The following is a 25105-nucleotide window of genomic DNA, read 5'->3' as shown; positions in this document are numbered from 1 at the left end:
TACTGATTGGGCAGCTCTAATGCCCATGAAGTCGTGGTTCCGGTTTCTTAGTCCCCGCCCTAAAACGGCTTCCGTTCGCCTCGCAGCTAGAAGGATGTGCGCCTGCGCGCTTGCAATCGCTGCCTGCTCTTTCTATTGGCTCCTGCCTTGGGGCTAGGGAATACGAAATCTCCAGCCAATAGGAACGGACGCGCGGGTGCCCCAGGTTGGTGTCCGCCGCTGGGGTGATCTGGCGCAGATCGGAGGAGGCGCTTGGGGCCCATCTCCTGCTCCTCCCTCCCCTTTGCTTGCGGCCTCCCAGAGGTCGGCCCATCTCCTGTGGCCTCCGTGAAATGTGGATGACGCCCAAGAGGAGCAAAATGGAAATCGACGAGTCTCGGGCGTTCCGGGCCGAGTGGACCCAGCGGTACCTGGTGGTGGAGCCTCCGGAGGGCGAGGGCGCCTTGTGCCTGGTCTGTCGCCGCCTGGTCGCAGCTACCGGCGAGTCCGACGTCAAGCAGCACTACGAGGCCGAGCACGAGTACTACGAGCGGTATGTAACGGAGGACGAGCGCGCGGCGCTGGTGGAGCGTCTGCGTCGGGGCGGCTTGCCGGAGGCCGCCCCGCTCACTCCGGAGCAGAGAATAGCTCGTGCAGGCCTGGGACTCGCCCGCCTCTTGGCCTTGAAGGGTTGCGGCTGGGGCGAGGGGGACTTTGTGCACCGGTGCATGGCGGTGATGCTGAGCGACGTGCTGCCCGACCACGTAGGCATTATGGATGGCATCGATTTGTCTCCAGAGACCACGCGGCAGCGAGTCCTGGACATTCACCAGAATCTACGCAGTCAACTTTTTAACCGAGCCAAGGACTTTAGAGCCTATTCCCTTGCCTTGGACGACCAGGCTTTTGTGGCCTATGAGAACTACCTGCTGGTCTTTGTCCGCGGCGTCGGCCACAATTTGGAGGTACACGAAGAGCTTCTGACCATAATCAACCTGACTCATCACTTCAGTGTTGGCGCCCTCATGGCGGCAATCCTTGAGGCCCTGCAGACGGCCGGGCTTAGCCTGCAGCGCATGGTTGGACTGACCACGACCCACACTCTGAGGATGATTGGTGAGAACTCTGGACTGGTGTCATACATGAGAGAAAAGGCTGTAAGCCCCAACTGTTGGAATGTGATCCACTATTCGGGATTTCTTCACTTGGAACTGTTGAGCTCCTACGATGTGGATGTTAATCAGATCATAAATGCCGTATCTGAATGGATAGTTTTGATTAAGACCAGAGGCGTGAGGCGGCCGGAATTTCAGGCTTTACTGACTGAATCTGAATCAGAGCACGGTGAAAGGGTTAACGGACGCTGTCTGAACAACTGGCTTAGGAAAGGGAAGACTTTGAAACTAATATTTTCCTTAAGAAAAGAGATAGAAACATTCTTGGTCTCGATAGGAGCCACGACGGTCCATTTCACAGACAAGGAATGGCTCTGTGACTTCGGCTTCCTGGTGGATATTATGGACCACCTTCGAGAAATTAGCGAACTATTGAGAGTGAACAGAGTCTTTGCTGCCGCTGCCTTTGACCATATCTGTGCCTTTGAAGTGAAGCTGAATTTACTTCAGAGACAAGTCGAGGAAAAAAATTTGACCAACTTTGCTGCCTTGAGCCAAGTGGTTGATGAGCTTAAAGAGAATCTTCAAGAAGACGAAAAAGTACTCGATCTTGAGAGGTATCGAGGGGTGATCTGTCGCCTACAGAAAGAGTTTGAACGACATTTCAAGGACCTCAAGTTCATTAAAAAGGACTTAGAGCTTTTTGCTAATCCATTTAGCTTTAAACCTGAATATGCACCTATTTCAGTAAGGGTGGAACTTACAAAACTTCAGGCAAATGCTAACCTTTGGGAGGAATACAGAACCAAAGATTTAGGGCAGTTCTATGCTGGGCTGCCTGCCGAATCTTTCCCGATTATCAAAGGGGTTGCCTGTAAGGTGGCATCCTTGTTTGATAGCAGCAAAATCTGTGAAAAGGCTTTTTCATATTTGACTCGAAACCAACACACTTTGAGCCAGCCTTTGACAGACGAACACCTCCACGCCCTGTTTCGGATTGCGACCACTGAAATAGAGCCACGCTGGGATGATCTTGTGAGAGGAAGAAATGAAACCAATCCATAAACTCTTTAAGTACAACATTGAAACACTCAACAAGAATCCAATGCTAAAAGCAAACATCTATTTGATTTTCAAGTTTGCTAATTTGGATTGTGGGAAGGCACCATCTTCTTCCATCAAAATTGATCACAATTGATACTCTTTAGACAGATTTTTTTTTTTTTTTCCCCATCTCAAGAAGCAGCATGGGACTGACACCTGCAGACGCCTTTTTTTTTTTCTAAAGCTGAATTTCATGGCAAAGTCATTATCTTTTGCTTTTATGATATAATTGTTTTTAAAGAAGTTTAGTACTAATAATGTGAGTTGAATCAGAAGTCTGTTTTTAAGGTGTTTCGAAGAAACTTTTGCTCTTATTTTAACCAAAAAGGTGTTAAAATTCTGATGCGTATAGTCTGAAAGTATCAACTCCTAAAATATATGTTTGAGCCAGTTTGCAGAAACTCACATAGCAACTGCAGAAGCTTCTTCAAAGGAGGAGGTGTTTTGTCTAATTATCAAAATGTTTTTGGCTATTTTTTTTTAGAGATGTTTCTGAGTCTAAATATATTTACTTACTTTAGACCTATTTCCTCTCTCTCCCCTTCCCCTGCCCCATGGTAGCGATAATGATATTAGTCAGAGGAGCAAGAATTGTTTTAAATTGCTAGTTTAAGAGGCTTTTACAGTTTGAAGATCAGACTAACCAATTTTTGGCAGTTTCCCCTGAATGCTTCACAGTTGGGTGCCGTTTTTATGAGCTTGCCTGTTAGAAGACTATGGTAAGTATAGACTCTTAGGGGCTGCCCACTAGTCATTCTTTGTTGTACTCTAGACAGTTTGGCCCTGTCAAAAAGGATGAGAAAGAGAAAATGTTTGCATCGCAGGATCAGGAGGTGTGAGCTGTTTTAGCTTATTTGTCACATCAGCCTGGGCGCTAAGGCTTTATAGAGAAATCCTGCTAAAAGGCAATCCTTTATTTTAACGTGATGTATCAAATGTTGTTTGTGACTTTAAATGGATTTATTATCAACTTGCCATTGTCCCACACATTGTGTATTTAAGACTGCACAAGGGGAAATATTTTAACTCTGCAGAAGCAGCTTTATTTACTGATTGTAGCAGTTCCATATTTTTTAGTGAGACACCTGCTTTGGACTAAAACAGTAATTTTCAAATTTATGTTAACCATTAAAAAATCTTACAGTAAAGCCAAATATGTGAAATGATTTAAGGACAGGACCCAACTTAGAGATCCGCTCAAGTACAATTTGAAAACTTGTGCTCAAGTCCTGTCTTAACTCTTGGAATGCATTTCTCTATGGTCACTAATTCAGCAAATTCAAGGAACCAGAATAAACAAGAATTTAGAAGGAACGTGAAGCCTGAGCAATCAAAATAGAACCAAAATCTTGCCAGTGGTTCTCAATCAGACAGTATCTCCTCCTTTAAAATGTAGGGAGATGAAGGAGACTTTTTAATTGTGACATTCATTAGGAGGAAGTTCTGCTGGCGTGTAAGCATGAATGACACCCTCCCCTTGTGGTGCATAGGATAGCACAGCACAGTCAAAATTCCTGCCAAAGTTCCAGCAGACCCCCCTCCACCCGAGTACATCATCTGATTTTGAGGGAGAAGGCAAATTACCGGTAGAAGCAGAATTAGAAGGGCAAGTTAGGCTAATTGATAACATTTGATGGTGGAGACTAATTCCAGCATTCCAGATTTGGCTGGTAAGATACAGTCAAGGCCCTGATAGGTTCTGGTAGCTCAGAAGAGCATTTATAAATCAGTAGTTGGCACTGAGCCAGATTAAAGGGCTCTGTTCTATTACACTTAATTACACATGTTTTATTACACACAATTAGTTTAGGGCAGGAAAGAAAGTGTTCTATATTTCTAAGATACTTAGCGAGAATGGTCAAGTTAAGATTTGGGTTAACAGGGAGTAAGCTTAAACATCTGGAGAAACAGCAGATTAGAAAACCAAAAAAGAACAAAAACATCTGCCGGTAATTTGCCAGTAGTTTGGAGTATTCACTTTCATGGCAGGTGCCTTAATTGAAAGGATAATTGGAAGACCTGTAAGCTGCTTCTGCTTTCTAACTCCAGTTCCTCAAATACTGAAGTTTTGTACATTTTGTGAAGTTCCATTATATGTTTTGCTTAGAGTGATCATAAAATTAGTTCTGTAGTCACTGACTGTGGGGGAGGTATAAGCCCAGAATTTTAAATTAACCCTGAACAGTAGAGAATTTGCTATGTAAATTAGCCTTGTTTGTAAAAAGAAGTGTGTATTTTGCTGTTTTCTGTACTAAGTAATTCTGTAACTGCATGGCAGTCTTTACAAGTTACTTTTTATAAAATAGCTGTTACTGGTCCTGTCATATCAGTGAATATAGTTAAAGTAAGTACTATTTTTTTTAAAAAACTCTTGTCCCAGTATCTCCCATTCCTACTAGTTTTCTTCAAAGATTTGTCTGTATTCCTCCCTCCCATACTGTGCTCCGATCACTCTTCTAAGTTTCCCAAGTCCTTGTCAATATGCCTTCCCTCTTCCCACCCCTGACTGCCCTCCTTGAAATGCTTGCTTAGTTTGGCTTTTGGGAGAGGCCATCTCCAAGTACGCGTTCTACATCTTCTTTGCAGGCACCTCTTTCCCTTAAACATCTGTGTCCTTGGGATTTTTTTAATTTGGTTTTACGCTATCTTGTTTACATCATCTCCTTAGCTGACCTTTTTTTTTCTTTCATCCCTTCAGTTACCAACTGTATGCAAATGACTCCAACTTCCTGTCTCCTTTCTTGACCTTCCCTGATTCCCATATCTAATTGCTAACTCAAGTCCACTTTGCATAGGCATCACACATGTCCTTGACCTTGTCCCCCAAACCTGCTCCTCTCCTGGTCCCTTTCTCTGTAAATGGCACCACCACTGCCAGCCATTCAGTTGGCACAGCCTGAGCCCCAAACTCAGGTCTCCATGACCTTTCCCTCTTCATCCATCACATCCACTCACACACGCCTTTCTGTGAAGTCTGCTGCCTACACATTCCTCAGTTCTCCAGTGTACTCTGATTCAGGCCGTCAGCCTACCTAAATCACAGCAGTGGCCCCCTCCGTCTCCCTTTGTCTGGTTGTGATCCCTTGTCACGCTGCAGCCAGATTACTCCAGAAGTCTCATCACTCCTTGCTTCACCCACTGCTCTTAGGAAAAGGTGCGGTTTATGTGCCACTTCCTCCAGGAAGCCTTCATCCATTCCCTCTAGGCTAAGTGCCCCCACGATGCCTCCCTAAATACCCTGTTTCTCGCCAGCCATATACTTAGCACACTGCATCGATCCTTCCTGTTGATCCGTGCTCCTCTGTGAGCTTTGCAAGCCTGGAGACCATGTATATGCCTGCTCACTGCTACATGTAATGCTTAGCACAGTGCCTAACTTTTCAGTAAATATTTGGATGAGTAAATATTTGTTCTACTTTTCCCAGCCCTTTCATAGTCTTTGATCTTCTCTAGTTCTGCCTTGACCTGCTTGCTGGGTAACTTATCCACCAATTGCCAAGTAAGAAATGAAACTAAGTTCCTTGTGACTAGGGAATTGTATTCCTAGAATTGAGTTCAGTGCTTGGCCTGTGGCTCAAATATTTACCATGTGACTGTGTTGAGGAAACACTGCAGTTGGCCCTTGTAAACATGAAGTAGTAAAATGAAGTGTCCTCATAGAATCCACCGTGTACTACTGTCTTTACCTCCTTGATAATAGAAGTCTTCATTTTTTCTTTCTTTCTAATTTCTAAAGGCAGGCTTACAAAGGAACCTGGATGAGAAAGATCGGACAACCATGTAGTGGACTAAAACAATACTTCAGTTACATTCGGTACCAGAAAAAGATAATACCTGCTTAAGAGTTAATCCCTATTTTCCTTCTGTAAGCATCAACTCTGGGAGAAAACCACCTGCTCTTTTCCTTTACAGATGGTTTCTGGCTCTTCTGGGATTTTAAAGTAAGTAAATTTCACAAAATACGAGAAGAAGGACCCAGTCAGCCCTTCTGATCACTAGATACTCGGTTCACATGCTTTCCTACTTGCAGAATGTCATCACTCATCACCTCCCCAAGGAAGGTAACCCGGAAGTGCTATGTGCTCAATGTATGCTGCTTAGATTTGCTCTGTTTCTTTGCTTTCTTGGTCTCTTGCCTCTCTGAACTTATTTTCTGGGTCACCTGGGCTTCCAGGTGTTGTGAAAGAGCCACACCCATCATCTCTTACATTTTTTCATTTTTTTCATCTCTTGCTGAGCCGTTTTTTCCAGTTTAAGGGATTAACTGGTGTTACACTCTTAACTGGACTTTTAGCCTGAGGCCCATTAACTAATTCAGAGATTTTAACAGTAAGTGTGATTGTCATCCATGATCGGATCCTTGCTGCAAAACTGGGTTTTACTCAACCTTTGGCATAAAGGATTTCTCATTTTTATCTCTCTCTCTAATTGAGACGTAGCCTCTTCCTACGTCTTGAGTTTGTGAACTCTCTGTATTCCCTTGTATTTCTGCTTGCAAACTGATGAACTCTTCTGAGTTCATCCCTTTCCTGTCTGTTTTGTCAAATGGGACCAACAGCTACCACAAAATATTTTGTTTCCTTGTCTTAAAGAGAGATTCTCTGCCTTCCAGATTCTCTCCAGGGAATTCTTCCATTACCCTGCAGAAATGACTTCTTCTGTTCTCCGACAGCAACTTCCAGAATGCCTGCCAACTAAGTCAGTGTTCAGTACTCTAGGTTTTTGAAAACAGAAACTCTTTCTGTCTCAATGAGCTAGGCTGCCATGCGGTAACAACCACAAGATCCCAGCTTTTCTCTGGTAGTCTGGCGAGGGCCTCTGCTCTAAGTCGGGGGTTGAAGGCCATGGGCAAGGTGTGTCCTACTGCCCGTTTCTCTAAAAGTTTAATTGGGAGACAGCCTTGCCCATTTGTTTCTGCCTTATCTATGACTGCTTTTCTGCTACCCTGGCAGAGTTGTGGGGTTAGAGAAGAAAGTGTGCAACCCACAAAATGCAAAGTATTCACTATGTGACCCTTCAGAGAGAGTGTTCACTGACCCAGGCTTTAAGTGGTCCTCATTCTAGGGCTCGAGCTGACCAAGCGGATGTCACCTAGGCTGTGACTGCTCATTTAGGGAAATGAAAAAGTAGGACAAGTCACTCACAGGCCGTTTAAGCACTCTCACTGGCCAGAAGAGATCCCACGGCCACGCCAAGTCCAAGGAGTGTGATCCTTCCTCGTGCCTTGGAAGAGAACCAAAAATATTTGGAAGATGATACTACCAACTAACACATAGCTATATTTCTCTCTCTCTCTGTCTATAAAATTTCTTTGAAAGTATTTTTTCTTTTTAATTGCGGTGAAATTTATGTTCAGTAAAATGCAAAGACTCCATGCACACCTTGTGGATTTTTATGCACACCCTAGAATCCATCAACCAAATCAAGACCCGGAACACTTCAGCTCCCTGGTCGCGGCCCTCCTGTGCACACCCCCAGCCTGCCACAGATAACCACTATTCTGACCGTTAGCACCAGAGATTATATTTGTTTTAAAGCTTCATGTAAATATGATAATTCTGTGTACTCTTGTTCAACATTGTATCTGTGAGTTATCCATGTTGTGATTCGTTTATTAATACTTCTGTGTAGTGTTCTGTCGTATGACTTATACAACAATTTATGAATCCATTCTACTGTTGGTGGAAATTTAGGTTGTTTCCAGTTTGTAGTTGTTAATGAATAAAGTTCTTATGAACATTTTAGTGTCCGTCTTTCACTGAATGTGTGCGCCCGTGTTTCCCACTATTCTCCCTGGTATATGCCCTGCTTCATCCTTCTCTCATCATGGATCACACAGCAACTAGCTAATCGTATTTTAAAATGTAAATCAGAGCATGCCAGTCATCCGCTCAGCATGCTTCAGTGGTTTACTGTCACAGAATAACATCCAAGGTCCTTACCACGGCCCACCTGCATGATCGGTACCCACACCCTTTTCCTTCCTACCTCATCTTGCATCATGTTCTTTATCCCTTCCCCTTCCCCAACTCTACTGTGAACTACACACTGCTGGCAAATTGAAGATAATTTGACCCCATCCTTAAAGTTGTAATCTTTGTAGATAATTTTTTTGTTTTCTGTGCCACAGGTTCTATGGGACCTTAATTCCCTGACAGGGATTAAACCCACAACCCTGCAGTGAAAGCCCAGAGCCCTAATGACTAGACCGCCAGGAAAGTAACTTCATAAGTACATAGATCATTTTAACAAGCCATGACACTGGTTTATGTTGTCAGTTACTGTTGTATGTGGAATAAGAGGCAAATATGCCCTATGAGTAAAATAATTACTGAAACATACAATAATCTTTGAGCCCCTGAAAGAGATTTAGAGATTAAAAAAATAAAACCTACTTGATAAATTCAAGAAATCTGTAAGGCCTTGCTTTATACTTCCACCGATTATGAATTACTGTTCACCAATTTGATTACACTGTTAAAATTTACCGTTACATGCTTACTTTCATAAGGGGTAGCTAGGTACTGACAGGGGTGAAGAGGGGTGAGAGGGCATTGGAATAAGTGCTAATATTAAGCACAACCCAAGGGCACTGATACTTCCTAGATGGTGCTAGTGGTAAATGCTGGGGTCCAGCCTCGGCAGGATCCAGGGGGTACCCTCAGGATGAACGGCGTCGGCGAGAGAGAGAGAGAAAAGACACATGAGACCAGCCTTGATAGGGCCAAGTCTGCGAGGGAGAGAGAGAGAAGAGAGAGAGAGAGAGTGACCAGACGGGGGTGCACCAGAGTCTGGCAGAGTCCGGCAATCCTTGGTTTTTTACTGTAGCTTTTATACCCTAAGTTAGTACATTTCTAAGGGGAAGATAGTTTAACATTACGTCAGCTCGTTCTTCACGAAACCAGGGTGTTTTCTGCATACTTCTTTGTTTATGAGGGTCTTGTACATTATCTTCCTCGGCCTTGGGGCCTATTAACATTTTATGCGAGTCAGGTGAATGTAAACCTGTTTTCTGTTTCTATGGTGACCTTAACTGAAAGGTAGCAGTCTCATAGGGCAACAGTACAGAGTGGAAGTATAACCTTGTTAACACAAAAATTAATCCTTCTGCAGAAGTTGTCAGTTGTGTTTATCTAAGAAGTTTACCCCACACTGACTCTGCGGCTTCGGTGAGGCAGCTTCTGCCGAGCACTCCTGGCTGACATTTAGCAACCATCTCATTGTTACCACACTAGGGCTAAGCTCTTATTTTTCTAGATCTTTAACTATATTAACAATGGTTTCTATAACACAACCTTAGCACATTAAAAGCAAAAACACAGCAAGCAAACGTCAACCCAATAACCACCTTTAGAACAATTTTTCTTATGTTTTCTAATAGGGCTTCCTCACTCCCCGAAGGGCTCTATGTCTACTAGGGCCTTTATATGATCAGGTTCTTTATGCTATTTTATGATTGGGGTATTATAAGCAGCCACGCATATTAGTACCAAGGGCATAAAAGCATTTGCCAAACAAACTAAAATACCAGCCAAGGAGTTTAAATTAAAACACTCCTTTCACCCTGGATAATCTCATAAAATACCACCACCCGGGAAACTTATTGATTAAAGTTCTAAATTGATTTTTTTTTTATTATTTATTTATTTTTTTCAGTGGGTTTTGTCATACATTGACATGAATCAGCAATAGAAAGTTCTAAATTGATTCTTATTTGGAAAGAGATCGGGGAAGGCCTTCTGCCTGTGTCACAGAAATTAGGGAGTAGTCTATTGAAGCAGGCATCAGAAAGACAGATATCATCTTTAAGGTGAGTGCCGGGGGCAGCTTTTCGGAATCCCTGAAAACCTGATCTGCCTTGCCTGTCAGGTTTTCTCCTCGTGACCTTGTCATGGGTGGGATCTTGTGTGCCGGCTCCCGGCAGGTAAAGAATACACCTGTCAATACAGGAGACGAGATGCGCGGGTTTGATGCCTGGGTCGGAAAGATCCCCTGGAGGAGCGCATGGCAACCCACTCCAGTATTCTTGCCTGGAGAATCCCATGGACAGTGGGGCCTGGCGGCGGGAGCTGCAGAGAATGCATCAGCACTCAGCGCCTCCATGGAGCTCCAGGGCCTGGTCCCCTCGAGAAAACCAGCATCTCGAGACAGGGTAAGAGAGTTTCTTCTGGTAAAGGAGTCGAGGGCAGCTAAAGGATGCTGGCCTTCTGGGCAGAAGAGGTTCCAAAAGTCCACACCTCCAGCCTCCTTCCTTAGAGATGGACCCCGAACAGAGGACTGCACTCCCATCACAGCGGCTTGGGAGGGTCTGGAGTTCTCCTGGGGGTGAAAATTAAGGTTTAAAATACTGGAACACAAGTCTTCAGGTGCTCTTCAGGCACATACCACTCTCACTTCCAACCCAGACACAGGACTCTCTCTAGGGCTCTGCTTGGCTGAGTTATCAGAGGGGTGCGCATGGGGAAGTGCTGCCACCGTGTGGACATTCCTGGTAACGACAACTTTACAAGAGCCGCCTAAGGGCACTTAATTCACACAGGCTGCAGGGCTGAAAAAAGACACAAAGTTAAAGTGAAGTCCTATTGGACTCTTTGCGACCCCATGGACTGTAGCCTGCTAGGTTGCTCCATCCATGGGATTCTCCAGGCAAGAATACTGGAGTGGGTTGCCATTTCCTTCTCCAGGGGATCTTCCCAACACAGGGATCAAACCCAGGTCTCCGCAGAAAAAAGACACAGGTCTTCAAGAAATGTCCTGGGGTAGGGGATCAAAGAAAAATTAAATACAGGGTAAACGTTCCAGAATCAAATTTTAAGAGATTTAGTCACACTCGTTTAAAAAAAAAAAAAAAACCGCAAGAAAACAAGCTCCACATCCCTCATTATTAAATACATGCAAATCTAAACCGCAACAAGGTATCACCTCGCATCACTCAGAATGGCCATCAGCAAAGGGTCTATAAGCAGTCGATGCCAGAAGGGACTGGAGAAAAGGAAACCCTACCTCCTTTGCTGTGGGTGGGAAAGTAAATTGCTGAGAGGAACCATGAAGTTTCCAAAGAAAATGGGGAATGGAGTCACCATGTGTGTGTTAGTTGCTTAGTCGTGTCTGACTCGGCAACCCCATGGACTGTAGCCTGCCACGCATCTCTGTGCATGGGATCTGGCCAATCCTACCCTGAACCTACATCTGGATAAAACCTGATTTCAAAAAGAGACTTGCACCCCAATGTTCACTGCAGTACTATTATCACCAACAAGGACACAGAAGTGAGAAAAAGGCCCATCGACAGATGAGTGCATAAAGAAGAGGTGGTAGGTGTACGTAATGCATATGACTCAGTCATAAAAAGAATGAAACAATGCCATTTGCAGCAACAAGCATGGACCTAGACATCATACCAAGTGAAGTAAGTCAGACAGAGAGAGGCAAGTATATTTGATCACTTACAGGTAGAATTGAAAAACTGCTACAAATTGAACAATTTTACAAACCAGAAACAGACTCCCAGACTTAGAAAACAAACTTGTAACCACAGTGCAAAGATGGGGGAGAAGAAAAAATTAGGAGGTTAACATAAAAAAAATTTATATATATATATATATATACATATAAGTTTTGAAACAGATAATCAAACAGGATCTAAAGAACAGCACAGAAAAGTATATGCAACACTTGACAATAACCTATATGGAAAAAAAAATCCAAAAAAGAACAGATATATGAACAACTGAATCAGTCTGTTTTACAGCTAACACAAACACAACATTGTAAATCAACTATAATCCAATATAAAGCAAGGAGAAAATTTTAAAAGAAAAAAAACTAAATAGAAAAGACAAATAAATAAATGCTTAACATATCCCCCTGAGGCCTTGGTGAGCTGCATGGTGTCACCTCCATTAACCCTGAGGATCCTGTATTTCCCAGTGGAGAATTCTGGGCAGCGGGAGCTGCAGAGAATGTGCCAGCAACCGGCACCTCCGTGGACCTCTGGTGCCTGGTCCCCTCTGCACAAAACCACAATCTCCAGACCTGGGATGGGGGCTCAGCAGGTGAGGGAGCCTCGTGCAGCTAAGGATGCTGACCCTCTGGGTTGCTGTTGGTCTTGTTCCGTTGTGTCCGACTCTTTGTGACCCCGTGGACTGCAGCACACCAGGCTTCCTTGTCTGTCCTTCACCATCTCCTGGAGCCTGTTCAAACTCATGTCCATTGAGTCGGTGATGCCATCCAACCATCTCATCCTCTGTCGTCCCCTTCTCCTCTTGCCTGCAATCTTTCCCAGCATCAGGGTCTTTTCCAATGAGTCATCAGGTGGCCAAAGGATTGGGGTTTCAGCTTCACCATCAATCCCTCCAATGAATATTCAGGACTGATTTCCTTCAGGATGGACTGGTTGGATCTTGCAGTCCAAGGGACTCTCAAGAGTCTTCTCCAACACCACAGTTCAAAAGCATCAGTTCTTTGGTGCTCAGCTTTCTTTATAGTCCAACTCTCACATCCATACATGACCACTGGAAAAACCATAGCTTTGACTAGACGGATCTTTGTTGGCAAAGTAATGTCTCTGCTTTTTAATATGCTATCTAGGTTGGTCATAACTTTTCTTGCAAGGAGCAAGCATCTTTTGCGGCTGCAGTCACCATCCAAAGTGATTCTGGAGCCCAAGAAAAAAATTCTGTCACTGTTTCCCTCGTTTCTTCATCTATTTGCCATGAAGTGATAGGACCAGATGCCATGATCTTAGTTTTCTGAATGCTGAGTTTTAAGCCAGCTTTTTCACTCTCCTCTTTTACTTTCATCAAGAAGTTCTTTAGTTCCTCTTCATTTTCTACCATAAGGGTGGTGTCATCTGCATATGTGAGGTTATTGATATTTCTCCCAGAAATCTTGATTCCAGCTTGTGCTTCATCCAGCCCAGCGTTTCTCATGATGTACTCTGCATATAAGTTAAATAAGCAGGGTGACAATTTACAGCCTTGATGTACTCCTTTCCCTATTTTGAAGCAGTCTGTTGTTCTATGTCCAGTTCTAACTTTTGCTTCTTGACCTGCATACAGGTTTCTTAGGAGACAGGTAAGGTTGTCTGGTACTCTCATCTATAAGAATTTTCCACAGTTTGTTGTGATCCACACAGTCAAATGCTTTAGCATAGTCAATGAAACAGAAGTAGATATTTTTCTGTAATTCTCTTTTTCTATGATCCAACGGATGCTGGCAATTTGATCTCTGTTTCCTCTGCCTTTCCTAAGTCCAGCTTGAACATCTGAAAGTTCATGGTTCACGTACTGTTGAAGCCTCGCTTGGAGAATTTTGAGCATGACTTTGCTAGCATATGAGATGAGATGTGTGGTAGTTTGAACATTCTTTGGCATTGCCTTTCTTTGGGATTGGAACGAAAACTGACCTTTTCCAGTCCCATGGCCATTGCTGAGTTTTCCAGATTTGCTGGCGTTTTCCAAAATTTCCCTCATTATTAAATACATGCAAATCTAAACAGCAACAAGGTATCACCTAGCATCACTCAGAATGGCCATCGGCACAGAGTCTACAAACAGTCAATGCCAGGTAGACTGGAGACAAGGAAACAGTCCCTCCTCTGCTGCAGGTGGGAAAGTAAATTGCTGACAGGAACTATGAAGGTTCTATAAAAAACAAGGGATGGAGACACCATAGGATCTGGCAATCCCACTCCTAGGTCAATATCAAGATAAAACCCTCATTCTGAAAGACACTTGCATCCCAGTGTTCATTGCAGTACTATTATCACCAGCGAGGACACGGAAGTGAGAAAAAGGCCCATCAACAGATGAGTGCATAAGGCAGAGGGGGTAGATATACATCATGCAATATTACCCAGTCATAGAAAGAACGAAACAACGCCACTTGCAGCAACAAGCATGGACCTAGACATCATCACACCAAGTGAGGTAAGTCAGACAGAGAAAGGCAAGTATATTTGATCACTTACAGCTGGAATGGAAATACTGATACTAACTGAACTCTTTTAACAAAGCAAAACAGACTCCCAGACGTAGAAAACAAACTTATGGTTACCACAGTGGAAAGAAGTGGGCGGAGGAATAAATTAGGAGGGTCCCATTAACAAGTGGGCTTCCCAGGTGGTTCAGTGGGTAAAGAATCTGCCTGCGATGCAGGAGATTAAGGAAATGCAGGTTCGATCCTTGGGTTAACAAGATTCCCTGGAGGAGGGTATGGCAACTCCCTCCAGTACTCTGGCCCAGAGAATCCCCATGGACAGAGGAGCCTGGCAGGTTATGGTCCATAGTGTTGCTCAAAGAGTTGGACATGACTAAGACAACTTAGCACCCAAGTGTGCATTAACAAGTACACATATATGTACACGTTTGAAACAGATAATCAAATAGGATCTAATGAACAGCACAGAGAATTCTACACCACACTTGACAATAACCTATATGAAAAAGAATCCAAAAAGAACAGATACATGTGTAACTGAATTCGTCTGCTTCTAAAAGACAACATTGTAAATCAACTATACTCCAGTACAAAGCAAGAAGAAAATTTTAAAAAAGAAGAAGAAACCAAATAGAGAGAAAGAAGGTAAAATAAGAAATGCCTACTGTATTCCCCTGAGGCCTTGGTGACTGGCAATGGTGTTACTTCCATTGACCCTGAGGGTCCTGGGTATCCTGGCAGGAGTACCCTGGGCAGAGGGAACTTCAGAGAATGTGCCAGAAATTAGCACCTCCGTGGAAGAGCGCCTGGTCCCCTCTGGGCAAAAACACAATCTCCAGACCTGGAAAGGGGACTTCCCCAGCTAAAGGATGTTTCAAAAGTCCCCTGCATGCACCCATGCATCCAAGTGGTGGAGTTCCCACCTCCGGCCTCCCTCCTTAGAGATGCATGAGGAACTGAGGACTACACCCCCAGTACTTCAGCTTGGCAGGGTTTGGGGTTTTCAGGGGTAAAAATACGGGAACACAAATCCTTGTGTCTTGTTCGGTACATTCCACTCTCCTACACAACTCAGGCACAGGACTATCTCTAGGGCTCTGCTTGCCTGAGGGTATCAGAGAGGTGGACATGAGGAAGTGCTGCCGCCTTGTGGACATATCTGGTAAGTTCAGTTCAGTTCGGTCGCTCAGTCGTGTCCGACTCTGCGACCCCATGAACCGCAGCACGCCAGACTTCCCTGTCCATCACCAACTCCTGGAGTCCACCCAAACCCATGTCCATTGAGTCGGTGATGCCATCCAACCATCTCATCCTCTGTCGTCCCCTTCTCCTCCCACCTTCAATCTTTCCCAGCATCAGGGTCTTTTTGAATGAGTCAGCTCTTTGCATCAGGTGGCCAAAGGATTGGAGTTTTAGCTCCAGCATCAGTCTTTCCAATGAGTATACAGGACTGATTTCTTTTAGGATGAACTGATTTGATTTCCTTGCAGTCCAAGGGACTCTCAAGAGTCTTCTCCAACACCACAGTTCAAAAGCATCAATTCTTCGGCACTCAGCTTTCTTTTTAGTCCAACTCTCACATCCATACACGACTACTGGAAAAACCATAGCCTTGACTAGACGGCCTTTTGTTGGCAAAGTAATGTCTCTGTTTTTTAATATGCTGTCTAGGTTGGTCATAACTTTTCTTCCAAGGAGCAAACATCTTTCAATTTCATGGCTGCAGTCACCATCTGCAGTGATTTTGGAGCCCCCAAAACGAAAGTCTGCCACTGTTTCCACTGTTTCCCCATCTATTTGCCATGAAGTGATGGGACCAGATGCCATGATCTTAGTTTTCTGAATGTTGAGTTTTAAGCCAATGTTTTTACTCTCCTCTTTCACTTTCATCAAGAAACTCTTTAGTTCCTCTTCACTTTCTGCCATAAGGGTGGTGTCATCTGCATATCTGAGGTTATTGATATTTCTCCCGGCAATCTTGATTCCGGCTTGTGCTTCTTCCAGCCCAGCGTTTCTCATGATGTACTCTGCATATAAGTCAAATAAGCAGGGTGACAATATACAGCCTTGACGTACTCCTTTCCCAATTTTGAACCAGTCTGTTGTTCCATGTCCAGTTCTAACTGTTGCTTCTTGACCTGCACACAGATTTCTCAAGGGCAGGTCAGGTGGTCTGGTATTCCCATCTCTTTAAGAATTTCCCAGAGTTTGTGCAGGTCCAGTCAAATGCTTTGGCATAGGCAATAAAGCAGATGTTTTTCTGGAACTCTCTTGCTTTTTCGATGATCCAGCAGATGTTGGCAATTTGATCTCTGGCTCCTCTGCCTTTTCTAAAACAAGCTTAACACCTGGAAGTTCACAGTTCACATATTGCTGAAGCCTGGCTTGGAGAATTTTGAGCATTACTTTGCTAGCGTGTGAGATGAGTGCAATCGTGCAGTAGTTTGAGCATTCTTTGGCATTGCCTTTCTTTGGGATTGGAATGAAAACTGACCTTTTCCAGTCCTGTGGCCACTGCTGCGTCTTCCAAATTTGCTGGCATATTGAGCACTTTGCTGGCAGCACTTTCACAGCATCATCTTTTAGGATGTTCTGGAGTAAAAGAGGGCAGACTATAAAGAATCCATTTCAGGAGGGAAATGCTACTCATACACTTTAACAGAAAACCACAGAAAAACATGCTCCTCATCACTCATTATTAAAAACGCAAATGTAACCCAAAACGAGGTATCACATCGCATTACTAAGAATGGCCATCTACAAAAGGTCTACCCACAGTCAATGCCGAAAGGAACCTTCTCTCCTCTGCTGTGGGTGGGAAAGCATATGGCTGACATGTATTATGAAGGTTCCATAGAAAAAGAAAAACAGAGCCACCATAGGATCCAGCAATCCCCGTCCTGGACTTGTAACTGGATAAAACCCTCACTGGAAAAGACACACGTTCACAGGCAGTACTATTATCACCTGTGAGGACACGGACGTGAGACAAGGGTCTATCGACAGATGAGTGCATAAAGAAGAGGTGGTAGGTATACACCATACAATATTACCCTGTCATAAAAAGAATGAAATAATACCAATTGCAGGAACAAGCATGGACCTAGACATCATCATACCATGTGAAGTAAGATAGAGAAAGGCAAATATCCTATGTGATCACTTATGGGTTGTGTGGAAAAACCAATATATGCTGAATTACTTTACAAAGCAGAAAGTGAGTCCCGGGATTAGAAAAAAGCTTATGCTTATCACAGTGGAAAGATGGGGGAAGAGGAATAAATTAGGAGACTCAGATTAACAGGTACACATAAATATATATATACATACACATGTTTGAAACAGAGAATCAAGGAGGATCTACTGAACAGCACAGGGCATTCTATAACACACACGACAATAACTTATATGGAATAATAATAATAATAACCGGACTTCCTGGTGGTCCAGTGGATAAGAATCTGCCTGTCCAATGTAGGGGACACAAGTTCTATCTCTGGACTGGGAAGATCCCACGTGCTGTGAGGCAACTAAGCCTGTGACCACAGTTACTCAATACAAGCGCCCTAGGGCCTCATGCTCTGCAATGAGAGATGACATCTCAATGAGAAGCCGGCGCACCACAACTAGAGAAAGCCCATGAGCAGCAGTGAAGAGCCAGCACAGCCAAAAACACATAAATAAGTTAACTTTTAAAATAGATATATGCATATGTAAAACTGCTTGCTATACACCTAAAACAAACACAACACTGTAAATCAACTGTACCCCAATACAAGGTAAGAAATAAAATTTAAAACAAAGAGAAAAAGAAGGAAAGAGAGAAGAAAAGAAAACAGAAAGAAAAAAAAAACAACACAGCCTGCCTACTGTATTGTACTGAGACCTCGGTGACCCGCTATGCCATCACCTCTGTTAACCCTGAGGGTCCCGGTTTCCCAAACGGAGTATCGGGGACAGAGAGAGCGGCAGAGAATGTGCCAGCAGACAGCACCTCCGTGGACCTCTAGGGCCTGGTACCCTCTGGACAAAACTTCTGGTAACAACATTTCTGGCAACAGCAACTTTATAATCTCAAGCCAGGGGAAGGGGGCTTCTGAGGGTAAAGGAGCCTAGTGTAGCTAAAGGATGCTGGCCCTCTGGGTAGAAGAGGTTTCAAAAGTCACCAGATCTCCATGCATCCAGGTGGTGGGGTTCCCACTTCCAGCCTCCTTCCTTAGAGATGCACCAGGAACGGAGTGCTATGCACCCAATACCTCGGCTTGGCAGGGGCTGGGGTTTTTCTGGGGGTGAAAATTAAGGAGTAAAAATACTGGAACATAAGTCCTTGGGTGCCGTTCTCATGTATAACCCAGGCACAGGACTGTCCCTGGGACTCTGCTTGACTGTTATCAGAGGGGTGGGCCGGAGGAAGCGCTGCCGCCGTGTGGACACTGCTCACAACCACAACTTTAGTCGACGTGCTTTGGGGCATTTCACAGAGGTTGCGGGCCTGTAAATGACATGGGCCTCCAAGAAATGTCCTGGGAGAGGGCATTGAAGAACAACGCAAAACAGGCCAGACTTTTGAGAATCCAATTTCAGAGGGAAACTCCACACACACTCAAAGACAGAAAATCACAGGAAAACATGTTCCACATCACTCGTTATTAAAAAAATGAAAGTCTAACTCACCACGAGGTATCACCTCACACCACGCAGAATGGCCATCAGCAAGAAGTCTACACACAATCAATGCTGGAGGGGACTGGAGAAAGGGAAACCCTCCCTCCTCTGCTTGGGCAGGAAAGCAAATTGCTGACAGGCGCTATAAGGGCTACCTAGAAAACGAAATACAGAAACACCATAGGACCCAGCAATCTCATTCACGGGCATGTATCTAGAGAAAACCCTCGTTTGAAAAGACAAGTGCACCCCAACCTTCAATGCAGCACTATTCACAGTAGCTAGGACCTGGAAGTCACCAAAACATCCATCTACAGATGAATGGATAAATAAGAAGCTGTCCCTGTACACAATGCAATGTTATTCAGGCATAAAAAGAATGGAATAATACTACTTGCAGCAGCAAGCATGGACCGAGACATCACCATATCTTGTGAAGCAAGTCAGACACACAAAGTCAAATATCATATGTGATCAGTTACAGGTGGAATCAAAAAACTGATATGAACTGTATTCCCTTACCAAGCAGAAACATACTCCCAGGCTTTGAAAACCAACTTATGGTTAGCCTAGTGGAAATGTGATGGGGAGAGATAAATCAAGATCTGTGATTAACAGTATACATCTACCTTATATATCCCTATATATAATGTAGGTAACCAACAAGGACTCAGTGTATAGCACAGGGAACTCGACTCAATATGCTGTGATGATCTACCTGAGAAAAGGATCTGAAAAAAATGCATATTATGTACGTGTATAAGTGAATCACTTTGCTGCACATGTGAAACTAATACAGCACTTTTTATCAACTATACTGCAATAAAATAACATAAAATTAAATAAAACCTTGCTCCAGCTGAAAAAGTAAGAAAAACTCTAAAATCATTACATTATAAAGTTCCCCCATGTTTTTCACCCGAGGCTGCAGCTCGTTCATTTTCATTGTTGTGTAGTATTCCCTTAATAGGTTTATCCCTTCTGCCGATAGACTGGAGAAGGAAACGGCAACCCACTCCAGTATTCTTGCATGGGAAATGCCATGGCCGAGGAGCCTGGTAGGCTACAGTCCATGGGGTCGCAAAGGAGTGGGATAGGACTCACTGAGTGAACAACAGAGACTGCTAATGGATATTTAGGCTGTTTCTAGTTTTTGCTATTGTGTATGATGCTGCAGTAGAGCATTTTTAATCATGTCTTGGAGATGTGTAGGAGAATATTTTTCGGGTTACTTACATAGCATTGATAAAACTTCCCACCAGCATGTGACTTTCTCATTGAAGAAAGAGTGTGACAACTTTTGCTTTACATATATGGAAGTAGTTATTTGGTATACACACATTTAGAATCGGTCATCCTTCTCAATGACTTGAAACTTTTGTCAGAGTGAAGTGACTCTGTCTGATGCTTTTTGACCTAAATTCTGTTTTATGTGATGTTAATAAAGCTAGACTTCCTTTCTTTCATTTTTAAAGTTGTGGGGAAATATACATAATGTAAAATTTGCATTTTAGCCATTTCAAAATGTAGAGGTCAGTGGTGTAACATACATTCACAATCACCTCTTGCTGGGAGCCAACACACGAGATCCCACCCATGACAAGGTCATGAGGGGGAAAACCTGACGGGCAAGGCAGATCAGGTTTTCAGGGGTTTCGAAAAGGCCAGTTCACGAGATCCCATCCATGACAACATCACGAGGAGAAAGCCTGACAGGCAAGGCAGATCAGGTTTTCAGGGATTTCGAAAAGCTGCCCCCGGCGCTCACCTTAAAGATGATATCTGTCTTTCTGATGCCTGCCTCAGTAGACTACTCCCTAACTTCTGTGACACGGGCAGAAGGCCTTCCCCGATCTCTTCCCAAATAAGAATCAATTTAGAACTTTAATCAGTAAGTTTCCCAGGTGGTGGTATTTTGAGATTATCCAGGGTGAAAGGAGTGTTTTAAACTCCTTTGCTGGTAGTTTGTTAGCCAAATGCATTTATGCCCTTGGTACTAATATGCATGATTGCTTATAATATCCTAATCATAAAATAGCATAAAGAACCTGATTATATAAAAGCCCTAATAGACATAGAGCATTTTTGAGGGGTGAAGGAGTCCTATTAGAAAACATAAGAAAAATTACTCTAAAGGTGGTTATTGGGTTGACGTTTGCTTGCTGTGTTTTGCTTGCTGTGTTTTTGCTTTTACTGTGCTAAGGTTGTGTTATAGAAACCATTGTTAATATAGTTAAAGATCTAGAGAAATAAGAACTTAGCCCTAGTGTGGTAACAATGAGATGGTTGTTAATTGTCAGCCAGGAGTGCTAGGTAGAAGCTGCCTCACCAAAGTTGCAGAGTCAGTGTGGGGTAAACTTTTTAGATAAACGTAACTGACAACTTCCGCAGAAGGATTAATTTTTGTGTTAACAAGGTTATACTTCTACTCTGTACTGTTGCCCTATGAGACTGCTACCTTTCAGTTAAGGTCACCATAGAAACAGAAAATAGGTTTACATTCACCTGACTCGCATAAAATGTTAATAGGCCCCAAGGCCAGAAGATAATGTACAAGACCCTCATAAACAAAGAAGTATGCAGAAAACACCCTGGTTTCGTGAAGAACAAGCTGAGGTAATGTTAAACTATCTCCCCCTTAGAAATGTACTAACTTAGGTATAAAAGCTACGGTAAAAAAATAAAGGATTGCCAGACTCTGCCAGACCCTGCAAACACCCCCGTCTGGTCATTCTCTCTCTCTCTCTCTCCCTCGCAGACTTGGCCCTATCAAGGCTGGTCTCATGTGTCTTTTCTCTCTCTCTCTCGCCGACGCCGCTCATCCTGAGGGTACCCCCTGGATCCTGCTGGGGCTGGACCCCGGCAACCTCTGTATCATTTCAGAACTTTTTCATCATTTCAATCACAACGTCTATAAGCATTAACCAACTGCTTCTCCTCCTTTCCCTTTGGTCCCTGGTAACCACTATGCTTCTCTTTCCTTATGAATTTGAATGTTTTAGGTATCTCACACTAAGTGGAATCATACAGTTTTTTGTCCTTTGGGGCCTGGCTTATTTGACTTGTTTTTGAAGCTTTAAACAAATTTGCTTAAGACATCATCTTCATATACATGCACTAAAAAGAGCTTTAAAAAAAAAAACAAAAAAACACCAACAGAGTGTAAAGCCCTGTAGGGAAGCAAAGATGAGTAAACCTCTGTCTCTAAAGTGTTTACAGGCTAGTTAGAAGGAAAACTGGAGACAAGCAGTCAGCCTCGGGGCAGGCATGATGGATTGTGAGATGAGTGGCAGGTGGTCTTCCTTCTGCTTCTCCTCAGCTGCTGCAAAGAGAAATCTGTGTCTATATTTAGAGCCACTGCAGGTGCATCCCTGAAGCGCTGAGCCAGAGTGGTTTCCGCTCATGGTGGTTGTTCAGTCGTTCAGTCAGTCGTGTTCGACTCTTTGCGACCCCAAGACTGCAGCCCACCAGGCTTCCCTGTCCTTCACCGTCTCCCGGAATTGCTCAAACTCACATCCATTGAGCCGATGATGCCATCCAACCATCTCATCCTCTGCTGTCCCCTTCTCCTCCCACCTTCAGCCTTTCTTAGCATCAGGGTCTTTTCCAATTAGTCGGGTCTTCGCATCAGGTGGCCAAACTATTGGAGCTTCAGCTTCAGCATCAGTCCTTCCAATGAGTATTCAGGGTTGATTTCCTTTAGGATGGACTGGTTTGATCTTCTTGCTATCCAAGGGACTCTCGAAAGTTTTCTCCACTTCAAAAGCATCAGCTCTTTGGCACTCAGTCTTCTTTATTGTCCAACTCTCACATTCTTACATGACTACTGGAAAAAACAGCTTTGACTATATGGGCCTTTCTAGGGTAAGTAACGCCTCTGCTTTTTAATACACTGTCTAGGTTTTGTCATAGCCTTTCTTCCAAGGACCAAGAGTCCTTTAATTTCATGACTACAATCACCGTCCGCAGTGATTTTGAAGCCCAAGAAAATAAAGTCCGTCACTGTTTCCATCTCGCCCCCATCTATTTGCCATGGAGTGATGGGACCCGTTTCTGCTAGCGGAGGTAAACCCGCAGCCGGTCCCCGGGTATAGCTGTACTCTCGGCCTCACGGTGGCGTATTTCCAGAGCAGCAAGGGCGCTCCCCGCTGGGGAGGAACGCCCAAGTGCGGTGGCCGTCCTCAGGGTGCTGGAAGCGCTTTCCGATTCCTCTCGCCGCCGCCTCCGTCGTCCTTACACAACCCGCACCCCACGGTTCCCCTTCCAGAACCTTCGGTTACAGTCAGTGCCTTTCACTTGGCGGTCTTCCCAGCTCCCGCTTCCATCCTCACCATCAGAACCCAGCAGGAAAAGAAAAAAAAAAAAGAAGAAGAAGAAGAACCCAGCAGGGCTTTCTGTCCTTTTAAAAGCTTTCAGTTTCGTTTCTGGATTGTTCTTTTGCTCCTCCCTCCCCCAGCCCCCGTCCCAAGAAAATCGGTTTCGCAGTTCAAATGCAAATTTCTTGGCAAAATCCTGCTGAATACCCCTCCTCCCCGCGCCCACCACCCCAGCCAGCAGCTCCCGGGAGACCTGGGACTCCTCACGTATTATTTGCTCATCCATTCCACAAGCATTGTGTCAGCTAAGTGCCAGGGAGCTGGGAGCAGGGAAGGAACAAGATAATAAAATCCTAGATTTGGATGCCGTCTGGGGTAGATAACAAGCAGACTGTTACAGGACAACGTGGTGGGCGCTGTAACAGAGAATAGGGGGCACTGAGCAGGAAGTGGTTTACAAGGGAGGTAAGGATGGAGATGAGTCATCCAGAGACTTTTGGAATTTACCGCATGGAGGAGGGCAGCAAGGCCATTATCAGGCTGCAAAAACAGCCTGTGAAAACAACATTATTTCCTCATGTTACCTGGAGTTCGGGAGGTCAGGGCAAACCACCCTTTGAGGCGCTCCCTGCTCCCTCCCATTGCCAACTGGACCTGGCATAGACGTCTAGTTTTATCAGTAACAGTAAACGTGGTCGATCTGTCTGACCCATATTGCTGCTCTCTCTCCATTATCAGCTGCCCGGGGTGTCTGGTCTAGCTCTGTGCCTGCATAGTCACTCTGTCGTGTCAGACTCTTTGAGACCCCATGGACTGTAGCCCCCTAGGCTCCCTTGTCCACGGATTTTTTTCAGGCAAGAATACTGGAGCGGGTTGCCACTTCCTTCTTCAGGGGATCTTCCCAACCCAGGGGTTGAACTTGAGTTTCCTGTATTGCAGGCAGGTTCTTTACCCGCTGAGCCATCGGGGAAGCCCCTGATCTACCATTTTCTCAGTTATTGTGAACTGGAGGCTAGAGTTCACAGTAGCTGAGAAACGGCCTGGTTCGGAGTATCGCTGTGGTCCCTGTCGGAACCATTTCGCACCAGTTGGGTTCACTGGGAATGGCTAGTCGGCCGTGGCTGCCGTTGTGACAGGAGTCTGCCCAATCTAGTCCAAGTAGTTGTGCCCAGGGATGGGATCCTATGATACAAAGCATGGCCAGCTGTCCCAGAGGAAGCAGCCCCAAATGGTTTGTTAGCAAGTTGCTGATTCTTCCAGGCAAGGTTTCCCAGCCTTGCCCCATGAGGGGCTGACTTGTGCGTTGTAGAATGTTTAGCCAGATCCCAGGCTCCACACAGGAGATGCCAGCAGGACCCTTCCCCCCGCCCCCCACTGAGTAATGATAAGCATAGTTCTCCTGGGAGAAAACTCATGCCTGATTGAGAAGCACAGTTCTAAGGGGACGGGAGGCTCCAGAATTGACCCTTCAAGGTCGATGTCATCAGTGGTCAGGAATGTGAGCATGAAGGCTCCGGATTAAATACTGGCCTCTGCAGGGCTGGCTCAGAGGCTGAGAGGGTGGCTCCTGCTGGTCAGGGGTTAGAATGGAGCATTGGTGGGTTCACATGTGAATGTGTGTATATGCTCAGTTATGTCTGACTCGTTGTGACTCCACAGAATGAGGCCTGCCAGGCTCCTCTGTCCATGAGATTTTCCGGGCAAGAACACTGGAATGGGTTGCCATTTCCTTCTCCATCAGATGTGAATAGCTGTACTCAAGATAGGGAAATGAAAACAGAAAAGCATGCTCTGTGTGTGTGTGTGTGTGTGTGTGTGTGTGTGTGTGTCTGCATGGACTTGATTGAGCATGTGCTTTGGTTTACTCATTGTGTACACATTTCTGAGAATGTGCAATTCTCAGTGTGGGTGTAGGTATCTCTGTGTGGCTATAGATATCTGTGTGTTTCAAGGTTGGACTGTACATAGTCCACACTGCCCCTCCTC

At 44.5% G+C, this 25105-nt stretch overlaps 1 protein-coding gene across 1 annotated transcript; it reads left to right on the top strand.

Moving 5' to 3' along the window:
- Positions 1 to 186: 186 nt before the first annotated feature.
- Positions 187 to 7937, top strand: EPM2AIP1 (EPM2A interacting protein 1). The gene has a single exon (XM_043442229.1). The coding sequence runs from the start codon at positions 333 to 335 to the stop codon at positions 2157 to 2159; it is 1827 nt and encodes a 608-aa protein (XP_043298164.1). The 5' UTR covers positions 187 to 332; the 3' UTR covers positions 2160 to 7937.
- Positions 7938 to 25105: the final 17168 nt, after the last annotated feature.

The sequence above is a fragment of the Cervus canadensis genome, chromosome 22, assembly GCF_019320065.1.
Source record: "Cervus canadensis isolate Bull #8, Minnesota chromosome 22, ASM1932006v1, whole genome shotgun sequence".
NCBI classification, from domain to species: domain Eukaryota; kingdom Metazoa; phylum Chordata; class Mammalia; order Artiodactyla; family Cervidae; genus Cervus; species Cervus canadensis.
This window is presented reverse-complemented; position numbering and strand designations above follow the sequence as displayed.